The sequence below is a fragment of the Mesoplodon mirus genome, assembly GCF_964341445.2.
Source record: "Mesoplodon mirus genome assembly, chromosome: 5".
NCBI lineage: Eukaryota > Metazoa > Chordata > Mammalia > Artiodactyla > Ziphiidae > Mesoplodon > Mesoplodon mirus.
In genome coordinates, this window is record NC_138980.1 from 184,534,665 (window position 1) to 184,556,832 (window position 22,168).

At 46.9% G+C, this 22,168-nt stretch overlaps 1 protein-coding gene across 1 annotated transcript; it reads left to right on the forward strand.

Moving 5' to 3' along the window:
- The first annotated feature begins 7,202 nt into the window (after positions 1-7,202).
- LOC309803784 (uncharacterized protein) lies at positions 7,203-17,466 on the forward strand. The gene is made up of 5 exons (XM_082620504.1): positions 7,203-8,599; positions 10,548-10,582; positions 11,450-11,552; positions 14,711-14,783; positions 16,590-17,466. Exons 1-5 carry the CDS (start codon positions 8,537-8,539, stop codon positions 17,009-17,011), a joined length of 696 nt encoding a protein of 231 aa, XP_082476630.1. The 5' UTR covers positions 7,203-8,536; the 3' UTR covers positions 17,012-17,466.
- The last annotated feature ends 4,702 nt before the right edge of the window (positions 17,467-22,168 follow it).

Here is a 22,168-nt window from a genome sequence, read left to right on the forward strand (position 1 = left end):
CAAAAGCTGAGAATTGCTGCAGGTTTTTGCTTAGTTTAATAATCAGGGCATATAGTTTAGTGTGAAAGAACATTCCTTTTCAAATAGCCCACTATTTTTGTTTCTAAATTTATTAGAAACCTGATTGGTACTAGTATTGTGACAACCTAAGTCATTTTGAATTTCACTTTCAAGTGTCTATGGTCCTTTAAATAAAATCTAAGAATATTTTTTCTTTTATTTCTTTCTGGCAAGAAGGATTGAAGCGTACCTGGAATCAGCGTGGTGAGCTGAGCTCGAAAACCAAACCGAAACAAGACAAAAACCTAGGTTTTTTTCAGGTTGCCTAATCAATGCATATGCATTATAGAAAATTTGGAAACTGCACAACTTCCCAGTGTAAATACGAACATCCCTTCTTGCCCCCCTCCACCAACTGCCACTGCTGGCATTTTGATTAGTATCTTTTAGGTCTTCCTTTTAAATACTTTTTGTGTGCATTGTATACATGATGGGTTTTTTTCTAAAATTATAATCATACTGTAGAACTCTTTAGAAGTCTTTTTTAAAAACTCCATATATTGTGAACATTGTTAACAGAAAAAATAATGATTTTTATGAATATAAATCATGCCAACTTTGGAATGTACCGTATTCCTCATTTTTGGAATACTATTCTTTATTTTCAATCTAGTCTTTACTTTTGCATCCCTTTATTGAAAGGGTTGATTGTGGGAGAAGTGTGATGCAACGAAATACAAGTTTACAAGCCCTCCAGACCCAATGGGCAATAAAACACCAATGACCTTTTTTTTGCTGCAGAAATGTTCCTGGGGTGACCTGGGAGTCAACCTAACAGTTGACGAGTAGACACAGCCCGATTTGGGGGAAAGTTTGCTGGAGTAGGTCCTAGAAACCTGGGAATATGTTTAAATCACAAGACACTGAAGTGTCTCACAGGCGTGTTTTGGTGGAAAACACTGTGGGACTTCGTAAAGTGTGTCTCTAGTAGCAGTTATCAGACCAGTTTACTGGGAGTGTTTCTTCTGTTCTGGACTGTTTGCCTGCCGTGGAACAGTAAATAGAATAGATTATATTGATAGAAATTGACCAGCTAGGATGAAAATAAAGTGGGGAGAGGACCACACACAGGCAGACACTTCCTGTCTGATTTTAGAGGCGTGGCCTGTGCCAGTTCCCATTGCTACACAGCAAATCCCCACAGGCTTAGTGGCAAAGACGACGTGTGAACTCTCGGTTCCCGCAGTCACACGCCTGCGGGCGCATCAGTCTCTGCTTGGCACTTCACACAGAGCCGCCAGGGCTCCTGGGGCAGTGGCCTCTGCAGAAGGTGGGTCTGGAATGTTGACAGAGCCAGTCCCGTCCTCACGCTCCATCTCTAAGTCGGTAGCGGGGGGCCGAGTCCTCCTCATGCTTCAAACCTCCCCAACTTCCCCCTTCCATGTTCCTCGGTTTGTGGAGGTCCGTGTGATGACACTGACCTACCTGGGCATCAAAGACAAGCCTCCCGTATTCATTTCCTGGAGCCCCTGCGGGAAAGTGCCACAAAGTGGCAATGTTGTGGCCCCGAGGCACGTCACTGTGCACTTGTAAAGAGCCCCTGCACCGCTGCTGCTCACAAACTGGCAAGTGCAGTTGTCCTGGGGGGGCTCAGTGGGGCGAAGCCCGTCTTCCTGGCATCCCACTGGCAAGCAGCCATGGTCCTTTACATGCACAGCCCCTGCAGGCTGTTTTACATCGAGCGTTCACACGGCCTCCCAGGGCTGCTGCTCTAAGGAGGAAACGGCAGCATTGACGCTGGCGTGAGGCTTTGCAGCCTTACCCGCCCCGCGTGCGCTCCTGCCCCCAGCCAGCTCCCTCCTCGCTGACCTCAGTGTTCCCTCCGCCTGCCCCATCCTAGCAGAAAGAAGCCCAAGGCTTTCCTGCCAACTTCCATGCACCTGGGTCTGTGCTCCACCACCGTAAAGCCAGAGGACACCTCGTCATCAAAGGTAAGCCCACGGCCACCAGCGTGAGACTCACCACGGGGGTCAGAGCCGAAGGTGGGTCTCAGGCCCTCCAAGAATGAGGGCAGAGCAGTATTTGGAATCGCTTGTTTGATGAATTGAAGCATTTATGTGGTTCCCAGGGATGCCCCTTACGTGGGAACAAAGGTAGGTGGGGAACAGAAGAGAAAGTGAGGGGCAGAGGTACTCTTAACTGTGAGGCTTGTGTTGTGTGTGTGTGTGAGTGTGTGTGTGATGCATGTGTGTGAAGTGTGTGAAGTGTGTGATGTGTGTGATGTGTTTGTGATGTGTGTGTGTGAGTGTGATGCATGTGTGATGTGTGTGTGAGATGTGAGTGTGCCATATCATTTCCATAACTTCACAGGATCAAGCCTGCAGGGCTGACTCATTGTAGGCCCTCCCAGAGGTCAGATGCTCCAGGGGTTTCTGGTAGGCTACTTGTGAGCAGGCGTTGCTACTATGCCAATTTCTGAAGGTTGCTGGTGACTTTATTTTCTCTGTGGAGGAGCTTCATCTCACCACAAAGCCTGGAGGGCATCAGAGAAGGTGGATCCTTGTAATAATTTAGAAATAGCAAGAGGGTCAGCACCCACCTTTAGCAGCAGTGAAGTTGTCAGCAGTCTTTTTCCTTGCTTGCGCTCGTGCTAGCAACTTCTACTAGAAGCTCGGAAGCAACTTCGTGGAAACTGTCATCCTGCCCACCCACCCCAGACCCAACCACCAAAGGTGACCTTCACTGCAAGCCAGGAGCAGGCGTCCATGGGTTTTCCTTTGCTGTCGTTAAAGCCAGGGTGACCCTATGTTCCAGTTTGCCTGAGACAGTCCCATTTGACACCTGCTGCCAGTCCTGACCATGTGGTCACCACTCTGATGGACACTTGTCATTGATCATTATGTTAAATCTCACTAAGACTCTCCTGGACACATTATTATATCCATTTGGTGGCCAACAGGAGAGAAGGAGGCCAAGCTCAACTCCTAAGAGCAGGCAGATCTTCTAAGACTCTGAGATTTGAAACCTTTCTCTCTCCTGCACTGGAGAACACATTATCTTTGGCATTTAAGAACATGAAATTCCAAATTACCAATGCACAGGTGACTTTCTAATGCAAAAATATAACATTATGGGTTTGGGTCTCTTAAACTTTTCTATACTTAATTGTAAGTGTTCTAAGGTTGAAATATTGCTTTATTACTTAAGAAAGGGATTTACCATTCTACTTAGTTGGTACAAATTCCCAAAACCAATTCAAGAAGAAATGGAACATTCAAATGGTCATATAACAAGTAAAGACACTGAACTAGTAATTTTAAATTCTCCACAAAGAAAATCCTAGGCCCTAATGGCCTCATTGGTGAATTCTAACTGTTATTTTAAGGGGAAAAAAACCCAAATCAATTATGCACAAACTTCCAGAAAATAGAGGAGGAAGAAATACTTCCCAACTCATTTCTGTGAGGCTAGTACATAATACTAAAGCCAGATAATGTCATCAAAAAAGAGTATCATTAAAAAAAAAGAGTATCATAAGCCAATATCACTCATGAATACAGAGGCAAATATCATTAACAAAATTTAGCAAACCAAATGCAGTCACATATATACAGAACTATACACTGTGACTAAGTGAGCTTTATTCCAGAAATGCAAGGTTGGCTTTAACATCTGAAAACGTATTAATGTAGTAAACATATTAATAAAATACAGTAAACATACAAGCACATCAATCAATCAGAAAAAACATTTGCTAGTAACACATCTAGTTATGATAAAACAATTTCACAACCTAGGGGGGAAAACACCCTAAATCTGATAAAGAACACTGGTGAAACTTACAACTAATTCATACTTAATTCATACTGAAGGCTTTCCCCTTAAGATTGGGAGCAAGACAAGAATGTCCATTCCAAACTTCTATTTGACATTTTACTAAAGTTCCAGCCAGTGCAGTAAAGCAAGAAATATAAGTTAAAGGCATATAGATTTGAAAATGAAACGGTGTTTATTTGTAGGAAACATGATCTAACAAATCTGCAGAAAAGCTAGTAGAAATAATAAGATAGCTTAGCAAGGTGGTAGGATATAAAATCAATGTTAAAAACTGAATTACATTTCCGTATACTGGCAGTGAAAAGTCTGAAAATGGTATTAAGAAAACTATTCCATTCACAGTAGAATCAAAAAATAATAAAATCACGAAACAAGCCCCAAAATCTTTATATGTGAAGCTACAAACTATTGCTGAGAGAAATTAGACACAATCCAAATAAATGGAAAGATTTACAATATTTATGGATTGGAACACTCAATATTGTCACGATAGAAAATTTCCCCCAAATTGATCTACAAACTTACATGATCCCCATTGAATTCCCAGCAAGATTTTTTCTTTAAGGAAATAGCAAGCTGTATGTGGAAATTCGGAGGACTTAGAGTGGCCAAAATCATTCAGAAAAAGAAGAACCAAATTGGAGGATTTAGACAATCTGACTTCAAATTTCACCACAAAGCTACTGTATGGTTGCCAGCATAAGGATAGACATAGAGATCAATGAAACAGAATAGAAACTCCAGAAATAAAACCTTTACATTTATGGTAAATGGAATTTTAAACAAATGTGCCAAGGCAATTCAATGGGGAGAAATGTATTTTCAGTAAATGATACTGGAACAATTGGATACCCACAAGGAAAAAAAAAATGAACTTAATGTCCTACTTCACAGCATACAAAAAAATAACTCAAAATCAATCTTGGACCTAAATTTCAGGGCTAAACTACAACACTTTAGGAAGAAAACAGAATAAAATCTTTGTGATCTTGAGTTAGGCAAAGTTTTCTTTAATATGACACCAAAGCACTATTAAAGAAAAATATGAAAAATTGGACTTCATCCAAATTTAAAATATTTGCCCTTCAAAAGTCACCACTACAAAAATAAAGATATAAGTCACAGACTGGAATAAATACTTCCAAACCATATACTTGTATCCAGAATATAAAGAATTTTCAAAACTCAATTATAAGAAAAGTGACCCAGTTTTTTAAATGGGCAAAAGACTTGAACAAACTGCCCCAAAAAGGATATATGGGTGGCAAATATGCACACGAAAAGATGGTCAACATCATTAGGCATTAGGGGAATGAAAATTAAAACTAAAATAAGACCCCACTACACATGAATCAGAATGGCTAAAATTAAAAAGGCTAACAATACCAAGTGTTGGTGAACCTGTAGAGGAGTTGGATGTCTTAATACATGGAAAGGAAAATGAGAATTTAAAGTGACACCACTTTGGAAAGTAGTTTGGCAGTTTCTTTAAAACTTAAATATATTCTTATCATTTGACCCAGCAATCCCATTCCTGACTAGGAGAAATGAAGCCACCTCTGTACATGTAACATGGGTCGGGAGGAAAGATACTATCCCACCAGTGAGATCCTTTCCCAGGCCTCAGAAGCCCCTGAGACACCATTGCTTGAAATCAACTATAACAAACTTGAATTTTCTGAACAAATAACCTCAACATCGACAATTTCTTCCTTTACAATTTTATTGATTTTTATTTATTCTCACAGCAACCAGTTGCCAGCCTGAGTTCACCTGTACAGAGGTAGGTTAGATGCTTAGTAGAGTTGTTGTATCTATCTGAAAAATAGCTATATTCTCTTCTTAACTCAAATTACTTCGAAAAATAATTCATCTGTGATGGAATATTTTTAAATAATGTGTAACACAATGGAAGCTAACATTGTTTCACCTAAGATTACTAACAATTATAGCCATTCATGTCTCTCATTTTTACTTATCTTACTTGCAAAAACTACAGTAATTCTTCTCGCCCTTCTTTACAACTACTCTCTGAACTAATACACAAAAACAAGACAAGGCTCTTTACTTTCCGTGCCAGTGGGAGAACGTGGGCTCCGCTGAGTCCGAATGTCCCTTTGACGGCCTCTACTAACGTTAGGGTTCAATTAAGCCCCCAACAGTCAGGCTGACTCATGTTGAGTCGCTGTTGAGTCAGTTAGATGCTAAGGTAAGTGACACTCTGCCCCAGGAGCACTGCACACACGCACATGACCTCTTCACCTTCAGAATCACAAAAGCAGACCATGGCCCATTATAAAGGTCATCATCCAGGGTAAGAACACATTTTAAGAGTACACGCTGTCTCCGTGATGAAATTGTATGCAGTCATGAAAAGTCATCTTCTCACAGAAGGTGGAGAAACAGGGAATTTACTTGCAATGTTATGGTGGGTGTTTTCATTTACTAGGGCTGCCACAGCAAAATACCACAAAACAAGCAGCTTAAACATTAGAAACAGGTCTCACTGTTCTGGAGGCTGGAAGTCTGAAATCAAGTGTTGGCAGGGTGGGTTGGGATCTGAGGGTGGGGGGATCTGTTCCAGGCCTGGCTCCTTGGCTTGTAGACGGTGATCTTCTCCCTGTGTCTCTTCACATCATCTTCCCTCTATGCCTGTCTCTGTGCACAAATTTCCCCTTTTTACAAGGCCACCACGGGTATTGGATGCTTCTTCCCAGCACCACTGCTCCATGTGGAAGCACAGGGAAGCCTCGATTCATCTCTCCTCAGTGGAAAAGGGGCCAGAAGTGCAGCCCCCACCCTTCTGGAGGGACGTGCTGGGAGCTGGGGATGGGGAGTGCTGGGGCTGTGCCCCTGTGGGTCACTCTCCCTCCATCCTGCATCCAGCAGAGCTGAGAGGTTCCCTGGACCAGGAAAGGGGAGCTTAGAAGAAATGCACCACTAGGCAGTTTCTCAGATGCTGAGAGTTACTTAGATTTTTGCTCAGTCTAACAGTCAGCCAGTAAATACAATTTAGTGTAAAAAGATCATTCTCTTTCAAACAACCCAAGAAATTTTCTTCTAAATTGACTTCCTGAGAAATCTGACTGGCAAGACTATCATGTAAATCCAAGTCATTATGAATTTCACTTTACAGCATCATCTAACCATGACCCTTTAAGTAAAATCTGAGAACGTTTCTCTTTTATCCCTTTCTGGTAAGAATGATAGAAACTTAACTGGAACCAGGATGGTAAACTTTCACCTCAGAACAATTGTTTTCAGATTTCCAAATCAATGCATATTTATTATAGGAAATTTGGAAATACAAAATTCCCAGTATAAAAACGAAAGACACTCAGCGTCCCCCACCCGCCAATAACTACTGCTGGAATTTTGATTTGTATCTTTTAAGTCTTCCCTTCTAATAATTTTTCTGTGCATTGTATACATAATGTTTTATTTTATAAAATAATGATCATATACAATTCCTTAGGAGCCTCATGTATTGTGAAGTTCATTCTGTTAAAAGAAAAAAATCAAGACTTTTTCTCCTACCTTGGGCATGTGTCATATTCATCTTTACCATCTTGATTCTTTTTCTTTTCCAATCCAGCCTCTCCTCCTCCAACTGGAAAAGGAGCTAGCATTGTTTAATGAAAGGGTTAATGATGGGTAACATGTGATACAAGTACAATATAAGTTACATTGTAACTTATGTACAATAAGTTGAGATGAGATGGGAAATAAATTACCAGTAGTCTTTTGTGTGGCAGAAAATGTTGCTAGGGTAACATAGTCGTTTGGATCCAGTTGAGGAAATCTGCACTTTTGATGGCCATTCCCAGCCTCACCCCTACGGCTGACCCTGTTAGAGCAGGTCGGATCTCGGTTCACAGAGACCAGGGGAAATACGTAAGTCACGTGACACCTGCCAGGGGAAGAAATGCGCCCCATACGTGCCCGTGGATGTGACGGTGTTCTGTGGGCAAGTTGCCACGGAGAACCTCACGGAGGACTTTACACAGTGTCTCTTACTCTAGCAGCGGTTGTCGTACCAACTTCTAAAGAGTATTTCTTCTGGACTGTTTATCTGTTACGGAATGTTACATGGATGGGATGAGGATGTGAACAAGGAATAAGATCTTACATGTGAAGACGCACATCAACACTTGCTGTCTCATGGTTTCCTTGGGGCAGAAACCTGGTCGAGTGAAACTGGGTCTCTTCTCTGCACCCCACAGACAGCAACCGTGTGCCCCCAGGTTTCGTTCATCCCTGGAGGTTCTGGGGGAGAATCCACTTCCAAGCCCACTGGGGACAGTGACAGAATTCACTTCTCACCTTTTCTCGTCCCCCTGAATCGCAAGTTAGCAATGGCAGTTTAAGTCCTTCTTACGTTCAAATCTCTCTGAATTATGCTTCCTGGGTTCTCCGTTTTTAGAGGCTCAGATGATTACACTGGGCCCACGTGGCTAATTCAACACGATGCTTTTGTGTTCGTTTTAGGTCTAGTGCAACGAATCCTCACAAACTAAGGGGCTTGAAAGAGGAGGCATTTGTTCTCTCTCAGCGTCAGAGGCCCGACCCCAGGGCTCAGCAGAGCTGCTCTCTCTCTGAGCCTTGTATGGTCGCGCAGCCTCTCACAGCCCATTCTGAGCCCCCAAAAGTCCACATTTGCTGATATGTGTCCTTTCTTCCTTCTGTATGTCCCACCAGCATGAAGCTCACAGAGCTGGACTCCACCATCAGCAACCTAGGCGAGAGCTCCTCGGGGCTGCAGGTAAGCACGGCGCGGGGCCAGGGGCCAGGCTCAGGGACCCGGGGGAGGACCGCACAGCGCAGGAGTTGCCTGTTTGACTCGCTTGTTTTAAACATTTATAGTGTTTCTGGGGCTGCTACTCTAACGGAATGTTCCTACGTCCATTCTTACATCCAGACGGGCATCTAGATCTTGTGTTAGGCAAAGTTTTCTTTTATACGATGCCAAAAGCACTGTCTATGAAAGAGAACAGTGGCATGCGTGTACCTGGCGAGATGATCGCATCTCACGTCGTCACCTTGTGTGTGAGAGACAGAACCTTGAGATCTAGTCTCAGCAAATTCCAAGGACAGTCACCAGGATGCACGTTAGATCATAAGGTTTATTTTAGAAGGTCTTCCTTTGGGTAAACCTATTAATAAACTTTTGGTCCCAGGAATTGCACTCCTGAGAATGAAAATAGACTCTAAGCCTTCCCGGGTTCAACCCAGTTCTGCCGGTTACCTGGGCGGGGAGCCCTGTGCATGTCTACTCCTGTGCAGACCTCTAAGTTTATTGATGATGACTGCAGAGATGTTTCACTAGCACAGTACCCAACACTTGGGAGCACGCAACTGTTTCTTACCATTAACTTGAAGATCCAATCGTAAATGTGGACAAAGCTCTATTGCAAAGATGTTCACCATAACATTGTTTACAATAATGAAAAATCTGAAATAATCTAAAAATCCAAATTCAGGTGAATGATTAAGTAAAATGGGATGAATATCCAGTCCTGACAGATGATGGGCCAATTGAAAATTCTGGCTTTGAAGATGAAATAATAAAGTTGAATGCTTCTGATGTAATAGGTGGGGAAAAGCAGTATATAAAATTACATATATGGCATGTTTGCAACTGTATAAAACAAAAACCAAATCCTATAAATAGGGAAAAAAAGATTGACAGAAAATGCATGAAAATGCATTAGGATGATTGAACTCTGGGTAACTTTTAGTTTTCTTTTTCTATTTTCCAAAGTGTTATCTGCGGTTGCATGATTTTTGAGTAAAAATACATGAAATATTTCATTTTTTAGGTTAAAAAAGGAAGAAAAAAAAGTGATACATTGGACATCATCAAAGCTTAGGGTTAGGGTTAGGGTTAGGGTTAGATTCGAACAAACTCTTTACCAAAAGGGATCAATGGACAGCGAATAAGCACCTGAGAAGAGGCTCAGTGTCACTAGACACCGAGGAAATACAAATCAGAACTGCAATAAGGTATCACCACACACCCGCCAGCGTGGCTGTAAGCGAAAAGTTCACTGATACCAAGTGTAGTGAAGAGGCAGGAGGTGGAGGCCTGTGCCCTGCGGGTGAGATGTGGATGACAGGCCAGGCCAGCAGCACCTGGAGCCAAATACATGCTTGCATGTGACCCAGCCTCCCCACTCCCGTCCTCACCAAACAGGAGTGAAAACACGTGCACGTGTGGCAGTGTATTTCTCTGCTTGGGCTGCAGAGGCCAGGCAGCCCAAACTACACGTTTATTTTCTTACAATTCCGGAGGCTAGAAGTCTGCAGTCAGGGCGTGGTCAAGGTTGGAGCATCTCTCCTTGGCCATCACACGGCCTTCATCCTAATCTCCTCCTCATGTGAGGAGACCAGGCACAGTGGACTAGGATGCACCCTAATGACCTCATTCCACATTAATTGCTGCTCTAAAGGCCCTATTTCCAAATGCAGTCACAAAGTCACGAGGGGCTAGGACTTCAACATAGAAATGGAGGGGATGCAATTCAGGCCAGAACCCGAGGACTGGGGGTAGGGTACCACCCACCAGAGATCCTTCCCTGGACCTGGGAGCCCCTGAGGTACCCTTACTCAAAGTCCACTGATGATGGACTTGATTTTGTGTAAGATAAGCTCCATGTCGAGGGCTTCTTTTTTAACTTGATGAATCATCATTTACTCCTTTCCCCCCACAGGAACTGGATGCCAACCTGAGTTCATCCACAGTGGGGTAAGTCTGTGAGCTTTTCTCCCTGACAATGGGCTGTATACTCCTCTTAACGCAGATTCCTGAAGAGGGTGGTTTATCTGTGATGGGGTATTTGAAGGAAGACATAATAGAAAATACAATTATTCAGGTAACTCTCTGACACTGTCACCCACGGCTGTCCCCCAGCCTGGAAAGTCCTGAGTTCTCCCTGTCACCTTCTTTACAACTTACACCTGAGCTAATGGACACATACGAGTCATGCTTGTTTGATTTCTCTGTGAACATGTAGGACGCCCTTCCGATGGTTTCCAATAGTGTCCTCCTGACGCAGGCCTGAGTCCAGTGGGCGCTGAGTCTGTTCGCCTTCCAGGAACACGGGCCAGCCCACTGCCCACCTCCCTGCCTCAAGGGCAGGAAGTGGCCCTTTACAAAGGCCCCGACCCAGTTTCAAGCACACGTGTTAAAGCGTATGCTCTGTCCCCTGGCAAAACTGTGTGTGGCCACGAGAGCCTTATATCTTAGAATAGCGTGTAACAATGGACACACTCACAACTTGACAGTAAGTAAATTACTCTTTATTCACTTACTCAGCAACAGGGAGAGTGTTAAATAAAAAGCTACTTTTACAAAACATTTCCTATGTTGTAAGCATTTGGAGATTGCACCCTTACCCTCCAAGCTCAATCACTTTCATCTGGTGTCATTTAATACAATTTAAAATAAAAATTAAAAGGAACAAGTCATTTACTTGAATCTCACACCACACACACACACACACATGCACGCACATGCTCGCACACCTCTCCAGCCCTCAGACACTGCACGTGGTCTCCTTCCGTGTCCCCCACATGCCAACCCCCGCCTCCCTGCTGCTTCTGTTTCCCACAGCTCCAGCAGAGTGAAGTGGAAGGGGTTCCTGCTGCCACGGTCCAGGCGCTCAAGTGTGACCCCCCTCAGGACCATGGGCCCAGAGAGCTCCCTGAAACTCCAGGTGAGCCCGGGGGACCGACCTCTGAGCCCCAAGTGCAGAGTGAGGCTCTGTGTAGAAGTCAGGCTCCCCAGACTGAGGTTAGGATGACTGGTTTGCCTGTGACCCAGGAGTGCTGCTCAGGGCAGCCCAGCTGAGTGCAGAGCAGCCGAGAAAGGGGGGGCCAAGGCTGTTCTTGGCCGCGGGATGGTGTGTGTGTGTGTGATAGAAGCAGACGGACCCCAAAACAGAGGCACCACCAGCGGCCCTTGTGGGAGTCCTGATGTCCACAAGCAGCTTTGAAAGACTGTCTAGTACCTTTTCATTTTAGCCTGAAGAATTTGGAGGGGCTGTGTAAACTGTGTTAAGTCTATTGGTGATAGATTCCCTCGGCATTTATTTACCTGAAGATGTCTTGATTTCTCCATCATTCTTAAAAGATACTTTTGTTGTGTGTAGAATTCTTGGTTGGCAGGGGTTTTTTTTTTCCTTCGTGACATTATGTCACCCCAATGACTCCTGGCCTCCATGGAATCTGATGAGAAATCACTGTTTATCACAATGAGGATCCCTTGTTTGTGATCAGTTGCTTCTCTCTTGCTGCTTTCAAAATTCTCTCTTTAGGTTCTGAGAATTTGGCTGTAATATCTCAGTGTGGATTGTTTTAGTTTACCTTGCTTGAAGTTTGTTAAGCTTCTTGGATTTGTAGATGCATGTTTTTCATCTTTGGGAAGCTTTCAGTCATTATTTCTTCAGGTATTTTTCTGTTCTCTTCCCCTCTCCCCTCCTCCTGGGACTCCCAAATGTGTATGTTGATACCTTCGATGGTGTCCCACAGGTCCATCAGCCTCTGTCCACTTTCCTTCATTCTTTTTTCTTTACGGTCTTCAGACTGGATAATTTCAGTTTCATCAAGTTTTCTGATCCTTTTTCCTGCCTGCTCAAATATGCTGATCTCCTCCAGTGAATTTTTTATTTCGGTTTTCGTGTTTTTCAGCTCCAGAATTCGTTTAGTGTCTTTTTCTAATTTCTACCTCTTTACTGATATTCTTATCTGTCCGTACACCATTTTCCTGATGTCCTTTACTTCTTTGTCCATGATGTCCTCTGCCGCACTGAGCATTTTTGAGACAGCCGATTCAATATCCTTGACTATTAATTTGAAAGTCTGGGCTTCCTGTTTCTTTGTATGTTTTATAATTTTTTGTTGAGAACTGGATATTCCGAGTATTATAATGTGGTAACTCTGGAAGTCAGATTCGCTCCTCAGGGATTATAGATTTTTGCCTGTTGAAGGTTGGAACTATGTGCTTGTGACTTTTCCAAACTATTTTTGCCAAGTGTGTATTTCTCGTCACTGAAATTTCTCTTCCGTTATCTCTGTGGTCAGCTAGTGACCTGACAAAGCCTTTCTTAAATGTCTGGCTGCAAAAAGAGGGGAAAGGTTCTGTCCCTTTAAATCTTCCATAAGGTGGCACTGACGGAAGCTCTTGCTGCCAAGGGGGCCAAAACCAAGGCAGGCACCTGTGCCTGCCCCTCAGGGCAAGGCCAGACCAAGCAAAACACACAACCCCAAACTTGTGGAGTGCATCAGCCAGCTGCTCTGGGAATGAAGGTTCTTCTGCCCAAAGCTGCAGCAGGACTAAAGAACAGAGGGTGGCGGCCTCTCCCTCCCCCCCAAGATGTTACAGTATCTGATCAGTCTCCAAGTGTGAGATGGGTGACTGACAGCTCCTTACAGCATGAGGGTTACCTCAGTGGAGGACAAACGTCTAAAGCTTGCGACTGCACCCCTTTTCCCTAGCAAACCATTGCTGCACTTTTGATACACAACCTTCTTCAACACAGTCATCAGCCACATCCTTCCCCACAAATCTCCATTCCCCAGTCCTCCACTGTTTCACCTACCTGCTTTGTCTGGTTTTTATTTTCATTCCAAAGTAATATTTTGTTTCCCCTTAGTTCCAGTAATTTTTAGATGGTTTGGCAACACCTCACCTCGCCTTTGCTTCCTGGGCATCACTTCCTCTGTGTATTGTTTCTCACACTGCCCTGTCTCTACCAAGATTACTGCTCCAGTGCTTTCATCTGGGGGCAGACACCCCATTGTTGCCTGTGGACTCAGGAAGGTTTGTAGCAGCGATCGTTTGCCTGGCTGCTCGGCCTGCAGTGGTCCCAGCAAGTTATCCATTGGGGGTACCCCCCCACAACCACAGCAGCACCCTGCCCCCCTCACGGTGGATTCCATGAGGGTCTCTCCCACCTTCCACAGCACACTCCTCTGACCATGTCCTTCTGTGCCCATTTGCTTCCTCCTCTTTGGGAGCTGTCTTTTCTGGCCCAGCAAGGGTTTCCCTTCTTGCTTTCCCCTGAGGTTATATCTTTACCCCTTTGTGTATCTATTTATCTATTGACTATAATTTTCAAGTATTGGATCAGGGAAGGGAGACTATAGCGTATTTTAGACATGCTGTTTTGATTTAGAAGTCTCCTAGTGACATGTTTACTTGTAAGTCTTTCCAAAGTTTCAAAGAACAATTTTGCATAGTCGCAGTCTCTGGTTCCTGCCACATTCAGCACTGGAAGTTGAAATGATCACCATCCCTGACCCTTTGGCAAATCTGGCAAGAGCTGTGGTCACCCTTCCTGTTGGCTAGCTGGCAGACATGGGACAATAAAGTCTTCAGTCTGCTGGGCCAGGTTAGCACCAGGGCAAGGGAAAAAATGCCTGTATTCAGATGTGGGTGTAAAACACTAGGGGCTCCCTGGTAGCCAGACCCCAGCACCACAGAGCAGCGAGTTATATGGAGAAGTTGCCAGGTTTGCGATGACTTGTGTGTGCCCCAGGCACCCCCCATTTCTCGTGCTGGGAACCCACACAGGTCTCCTTGGCTTCCATGAGACCCTCACACGCATTAGGCAAAGCACACTTGTCTTTATCCTGATGTACATGCTGGAGAAAAAGCCAACATTCTCCACCAGAAGCAGTGGTGGTTCTAGCCACACACAGAGATGAATGCTCTGAGGCTCTAGAGGTGACCGACTGCCCACATCTCAGAGCTCATCCAGGGGAGAGGCAGGCTTGTCTGTCTCTAAAACATCCTCTTGTCACTACATTTTGTCCCCTTTGGCAGTTTAACAAATACTGCATCATGGATTCCATATTACTTCTCTTTCTGTAGAATGCAAAGGATCAACAAGAAATAAAGCTGCAAATGGAAGGAGACATGGCTGAAAACCAAGGCTCAGCTTCAGGTTAGCTATTTGGCAATTTGGGTCATGTTGAGATCTACCCAAGTGTGATTTTCTACAGAGTTAAATATTTTCTAAGGAAAAAAAAAAAAGGAGAGAGAAATCAGCATGGAAACTCAGGGCTGGGACAGTTGTCTCTGTGATGTGTCCGCAGACAGCTCCTGACATCCCATGTGTTTGCCTTCCCCACTCTGTGCCAAAAAGCAGTCCAAGGGGTGGAGCTGGACCCTGGCCGAAGCACCAGCAGCGAACGTCTGCCCCTGCCTGAGGGCTGGCTCTGGGCGTCCTTCTGTGGCCACCAATCCGAGCTGTGGGCCCCAACCAGTGATGGTGGCCAAGCTCATGGTGGCCACAGGGGGCAAGGTCCCACCAGAGAGTCTGGATGGCGACTGGAACAGAAGGTCCAGTGTGCTCCATGGACACTCCAACTTGGCTCCACCACATCCCACCTGCCGGGGTCTCGAGTGATTTCACGCAGTGTCTTCATTGTTTGTGAGTCTTCATCCTCCCAGAGTTTAAAAAAATATTCACCACTCAGCCTTTCACCAACTAACGTTCATGACGATATCGTCTCATGAGTGTGCATCCCGGTAGAGCCCACAGGGCACCTCCTTGAGCTGTTAACTCTTCAGCACGCTCGATGTAGGACTCGGAGACTCTGACTCCTGGAAGGGATATGGAGGCTGGAAGGGTTAACTGATGTTACGTTATTCCACGTAAGCTGGATTTGAAGGCTCACAAACACAAACATGGCATCAATGAAGCAGGGAGGGGAGAAGAGAGAGGCTGTTCCATGAGCCCGAGTGTGCAGGTTGATTCTGAGGACAGAGGGTGCTCCCGACAAGTGAGCACCATAGGTGTGTGAGGGTGCGCCCACGTGTGGAGGTCCTCCTAAAGGTGATGATGAACCAGCCAGGCGCTGAGGGGTTCTCAGGCTGGGACTGAGGCAGGGAGACCCCTAGAGAGAAGCCCAGGGCACCTGCCAACCCTGGTGACCTTGATCTTCACCGACGTACAGGAGGTAGAAACAGAAGGCCAAGTTCAGAGCCAACTTAACTTTATGGGTTAAGTTGTCCCATAAAACTGGAACCCCAAAATGTGGAGGTGAGCCAGAGGACCCCAATTCTCTAGCCCCAAAGGACATAGGAATAATCAGCCTCAAACCTTGGGGATGTGAGGAAAAGAGAAAACTCATTGCTGACTATTCGGAACACCAGGCTGTCCCTAACTTTGTGAAAGGGGGCTGATCCCCTGAGCCCTCAAGCTGAGAAGTGACATAGAGGGTTAGGGTCATCCTGGGTGCCAGGCGGAGACCCTCTGAGACTCGCCCTTCATTGCTTGCTGCTCCTTCATCAACGACATCACAAAGAGAACTGCACAGAAGGTGAGCAGCTCTCAGTAAAATGACCGACTTCACATGGGGACAGAGCACTGGCGTGAGAATCCACAGAAACTGTAGCAGAAACAGACACAGAGGCCTCGGGACTCATCAGACGAAAACACCAAATAACTATGAGGATTTATTTTGTTTAGAGAACTAAAAGGCAAAGTTCAAAATATCTGAAGAGAACAGAAAACTATTCCTTAATTACCAAACACATTTGAGGAAGGATGAACTAAAACTTACAGAAATGCAAAAGGGCAGGACAAGAGGTGCATAGAGCTGAGCCTGGTCTTTGCTGCAACGGCCGCTCTGTGCCGGGTGGGGCGCCGTGTGCCGTGTGCGGGGCCGTGTGCCTGGGCTCGGAGCCCCCCACCCCTGCACACACCCCTCCGAGGTGCTCACGGGAATGTCTCCTTTTTCTGCAGGAGCCCAGGGACCTGCGCCGACTGAGAGCCCCTTCCAGGGCTCCTTCTCCGCCAGTGTGCTGCCTGTGAAGTCGGTCCCGGAAACGCGCACTCTCCTGTTCCCTCTGCGTGGCCACAGGAAAGACACGTCGTCCCAGAGGCACTGTGACGTCCTCCCCAGCAGCCAGAAGCCCTGGAGCTTGGAGGCCACGGTCTTCTACCTCCCCGGGAGCTGCCAGGAGGAGCCTCATGAGTGGGCAATGGTCAAGAGCCTGCCCGTCATCGAGGAAGAAGAGTATGGGATGAAGGTGACCCCTGTCATCAGTGTGCAGAAGGATTGCAGCCCCAAGGAGGCCACTGAGCCCGGCATCCCCACCAAGGTCACCGTGATCATAGTGAATGAGGTCCCAGAGCCCGAGGACCGGGCTGCCCAGCCTCAATAGAGCAAGCGTGTCCCCCAGGGCCCCAGGACGCCCCTTCCTCCAGAGCTGCTCACACAGCCTGGCCTCATTTCCAATTCTAGGAGGAGACCTGGGTGGGCCCTGCCGTCCACGGCCAGACCCCGCGGTCCACCTTCAGACCCCACACCCTCTGTGAGAGTCAGGAGGGAAGAGGGAGCATGAGCCCCTCTGCTTCTGGCTACGTGGGAAGAGTTTTATGATCTCTGCATTTCACTCACTCTAGAAGCCATATTTTAAAGACTTTCATATTTTTCTAAACACGTCTAAGTGTTATTCCAGAAAGAAAGAGGATTCAAGATGGAGTGGGTGCCATGTTTTTACTCTGTTGACTATTAATGTTTTTAACTGTATGAATTTAAGTAGCTTTTAAGAAAATTCTTCAGAATTCCTTAGTAAGTTTTATAAGAAAAAATAAAAATTAATTTTAATGGCAATAACCTTGAAATCAGTCTTGGTAAATTTTAAGTCCCCGGGTTTCAAGTGGCTGCTTCTGTGAAGGCCTGGCCGCCGCTCCCTGGCCTGCCCACCACACTAGTGCTGGGCTCTGAAGTCCAGTGTGAACCAGGCCTGGTTTGGGCCTCCAGAACTGGCTCCCAAGCCCATTCCCGGGGGCAGCCACCCCAGCCTTGTCCCGGTCACTCCCCTGAATCGGGCCCCCTGCAGGCGGTGACCATCCAGGGCACAGCCTGCCTCACCCGCACGGCCGTGGTCATCCCCACCAGCACGGTCCGAGGCCCTGGGCAGGCTACTGAGCTCCCATTTCCTCCACTGAGCCGCACGCTGATGACGTCCCCTCCTAGAGGGTCAGCCTCCAGGCCGCCTGTGTGGCCCCTCATCGGGAGAGCACACGCATGTGTCGTGCGTGACGCAAGGAGCCCCTTGGCCTCACCTGCTCATGACCATGTTCTTCAGTCACAGAGTCCGTTTCCAGCGCCCTCCTCCTGATGGAACGTGTTCTCCCTTGGGGACCACCTAGAAGACCCCCACACGCCCTTGGGCCTCTCCAGGGTGGGGGTGCCCTCCTACAGCCCACCTCCCCCACCGCACACACTTCTCATTCCCATCAACACAGTCGGGGGGCCCTGCCTCCAAGCCGAAGACAGCTGCGCCCTCTCACCTGCGGGAAACCTGGAGCGGCCCCTCCCTGTCCCTGTTTTCCTGCCACCTCCAGCCCTCTCTGCCCTCCCCACAGGGTTTGGGTGTCCCTCTGGGCTGCCAGCAGCACTCTGGCTCCTGCCCCCAGGCCCCCAAGTCTGCAGAGACCTGGTCCCCACAGGACCTGCTAGTGGAACTTCTGTCACCCCAGTTACTTGAAATCGGATTATGGCACCAGGTGGCAGCTCCCCTGGCCCCATGGCATGGGGACCTCCAAGTCCACGTGGGCTCTTGGGACTGAGGGAACCCAGCCGCTCATCTGACCTCAACCTTAAGAAAAGAGGAGCCTCTGGCTTCCAGAGGGGAGGTGGTCTCTGCCTCCCACCCAAGCTCACAAAGAAGATCCAGAAGATCCCCCAAATAGAGAACAGGTTCAGAAGCTGGGTGGCTAGAACGTACTGACAAAAAGCATGCAGGGACTACATGATAGGCGTTAGGGCTATGGCCCTCTGAGTCATGAATATGGACTGAGGACCTAGGACATGAGATATGAAGAAAGGGCTCCCAGGCTGTATGGTGACGTTTTTACTGCAGAACAATAAGCACTTGCTTAAAAACGCATTTTTATTGCGTCCTGCATTGAAGAAAGTGAGGAGACTCTCAAGAAACTAGAGAAAGTGAGCTGGGAGACAAGTAGTGAGCACACAGAAGGGGGGGCTTCTTTGAAACTAGGCCTTGAACCAAGAGCAGGGCTGGGTGCAAGATTCCAGGACTAAATCAGGGACTCCAGCAGAAATAAACTGAAATAAGGCGGCCGAAGTTGAGACCCTAGATTTCTTAGATTTCTAGATTTCAGGGTTTAAGATCAATCAAAATAAGCTCACAATGAAAGATCAGAGAAAACACACCATTGTGAGTGGAAGTCAACAGAAACAGTAGAAGTGGATTTAGGCCCCAGAAACTTGAGATTTGGAATTAGAAAGATGGAATATTCAATAGGGTGCATGAAATATTTAAATATACGAAAATCACAGAAATAAGCAAAAAGAAGATTTTCTTCATGATCAGGAAGATATGTAAAAGATGCAAATAGACTTTTTTTTTTTTTTTTTTTTTTTTTTTTGCGGTTCGCGGGCCTCTCACTGTTGTGGCCTCTCCCGTTGCAGAGCACAGGCCCCGGACGCACAGGCTCAGCAGCCATGGCTCTCGGGCCCAGCCACTCCACGGCATGTGGGATCCGCCCAGACTGGGGCACGAACCCGCTTCCCCTGCATCGGCAGGCAGACTCTCAACCACTGTGCCACCAGGGAAGCCCTGCAAATAGACTTTTTAGAAATAAATATACTTGTTAAAATAAACGTAACAGGTAAACGAAACATCAGATTAAACATAGTTGAAGAAAGAGTTATTAAACAGGAAAATCATCTGAAGAAATTACTCAGAATGCAGACACAGCAGAGAGGATGAGAGATGGACAGAAAGAAGGGAAGGTTGGCAGAGACAGAGGAAAGATGGGGTCTCAGATGCTAGAGGACAGGAAGGCAAGAACGCAGGGAGGGAAGTGTTATAAGGGCTCCCCTGAACTAACAAAGGACATGAAAGTACAGGTACAGGAGGCATAACGTATAACAAGCTGCATAAATAAAAAAGTAACCCACACCTAGACACCTTGGAGAGAAAGGCAGGGCACCAGACCATCTGACCTTGAAAACAACCAGAAAGAGAACGGATCACCTACAGAGAACAGCAGACTTCTGGACAGTAACAACGAAAGGAGGGAAGTGATGTCCACCAAGTGTGACAGAAATGGGTGTCAACCCAGCGGCGTGTACCCAACAGTGCACACTTAGGACAAAGAGCCGAAACACATTCTTAGATAAATAAAAGCTGAGTTCACCACCATCAAAGGAAAACGTGTAACGCAAACATTGGCAGAAGCCACGGGAAAAATGGAGACGTGCTTCCAACACACCCCTCTCGGCTGTGTCAGGCCACCACATTGGAAAGGAAGTAAAAATACAGATGGGACAACACGACGAACAAGCCCGATTTAGGGGGCATCATCAGGACCCTGGACTCGTTTTCTGGAACATGTGGGTTCTGCTCAGGCACACAGGGATTATTTCCCAGAACAAAGCCCGAGCAACCCTCTGGTCACGGGGCGGGTGGGTGAGGGACCTCACCTCTGTCCCCACCTCCGCCCTGTGGGGTGCCGTCTCCTGCTGCCTTACGGGCTCCCCGTGACCACGGAGTTGAGCAGTGGGACTGATGTACACGCTGAGCCTCCCCTGGGTCTTCATGTTTGGGCTTCATCGAGCTTTTTGCACCTCTGGGTTTAGTTTACATCACATTTGGAAACATTTTGGCATTCATTTTTTTTCTAACATCTTTTCTGCACTCCAACCCCAATATTTTCTCCCCTTCTTCAAGAGCTTCAACTAAACATACATTAGGCTGCTTCAAGCTGTCCCACAGGTCACTGATGATTTTTTTTTTTTTTTGGTGGTGCCACACAGCATGTGGGATCTTAACTCCCCAACCAGGGATCAAACCCGTGCCCCCTGCAATGGAAGCACAGAGTCCTAACTAGCAGACCGCCAGGGAAGTCCCTGTGATGATTTTTTTTAATTCTCTTTCATCTCTGTTTCATCTTGGAGAGTCGGCATTGCTACACTTCTCCATGGTCTAACCTGCCAGTAACCCCTTGTGTACTTTATCCCATGCATCGTAGTTTTTACCTCCGTGAATTTAACCGGTAGTGTTGGTATAGTCTTAGAACACGTGGAATACGTTATAATACTGTTTTATTGCCCTGTGTCGGTTCTAGGTCCATTTCAATGGATTCATCTATCTTCTCACTATGGGTCTTATTTTTTTTTTTGCTTCTTTGCACACCTCATAGTTCCCATTGAATGCCAGTGACTGTTAAGGGTACCTTTTGGGTGCTAGATATTTCTGTATTCTTATACAGTAAATTTTCTTGAAGTTTGGTCTGAGATGCAGTTTGGTCCCTCTGCCTTGCTGCTAAGATTTGTAGGCAAGACCAGGGCAGAGCTCGGACTGCGGTCTCCCATCCCCTCTCCAGAGCAATCCCTTTCTTTCCAGGCACCCCAACGCCCAAGAATTGTGAAGTCTTCTTGTTGGCTGGTACACGCGTCACTCATGACCTTGTGTGTGTCAGGCTCTGCCCCCTCTGACATTTGCAGTGGTCCACTCCCAGCCTTGCGGGTGTCCTCACCTAGGTGAGGGGATCAGCACTCGGCTGCACACTCTAGGGGGCTGTGCAGCTCTCTCTGTGCTACTCTGTCCACTTTGGACCTCCCAGTCTCTCCGCTTTGTCCCCTCACCTGGGGAGGCTGCCGGCTCCGCCCGGGTCCTCTCCCTGCACCTGGACGCTATCTAGGATGCCAGCTGGGGCTCCCGTCACTCGGGTCACTGTCCTTTGTCACCTGCTGTCCAGTGCCTTGCACACCATTGCTTCATAGATTTCATCCAGTTTGGGGCTGTTTCACATCTAGTTCCTGTGGTTACTCCATCTTGCCTGGAAGTGGAAGAGTCTGTTCAGTGATAATTTGAGGCATATTGGCTACTGCTGCGCACACACCCATTTTCCTTTGCAAACTCAGGAAATGCAATGACGGGAGCGGAGCCAACTGAACCCACACAGGCTCAGGCAGCTGCTGTTGTCACCGGTGAAGACGTGCCAGGGCCGAGGGGTCGCAGACCCCAACCCCCAGCAGGGACGCGCCCCCGAACAGCAGGAAATGGGGGCGGCGCTTCTCAAGGGCGTGTGTTCACAGAACGCAGGGGGAGGGTAGCTGACCCAGTAGCTACTGCCTTAACAGACTAGGAATCGTGCTGAGATCTCCGTGTGCTAAGAAGGCAGCACAGAAGAAGAGGTTCTCAGTTTAATGAAGTGGGAAAGGCTCGGACTGGGCTGAGGGGCGGACTCTGCTCCCACGGGGCAGCTGACCCCGGCGTGGTTTCCGGGGACACATGGTGCCCCTGTCCCGGGATCCCTTCCAGACGACGAGACACGGTGTC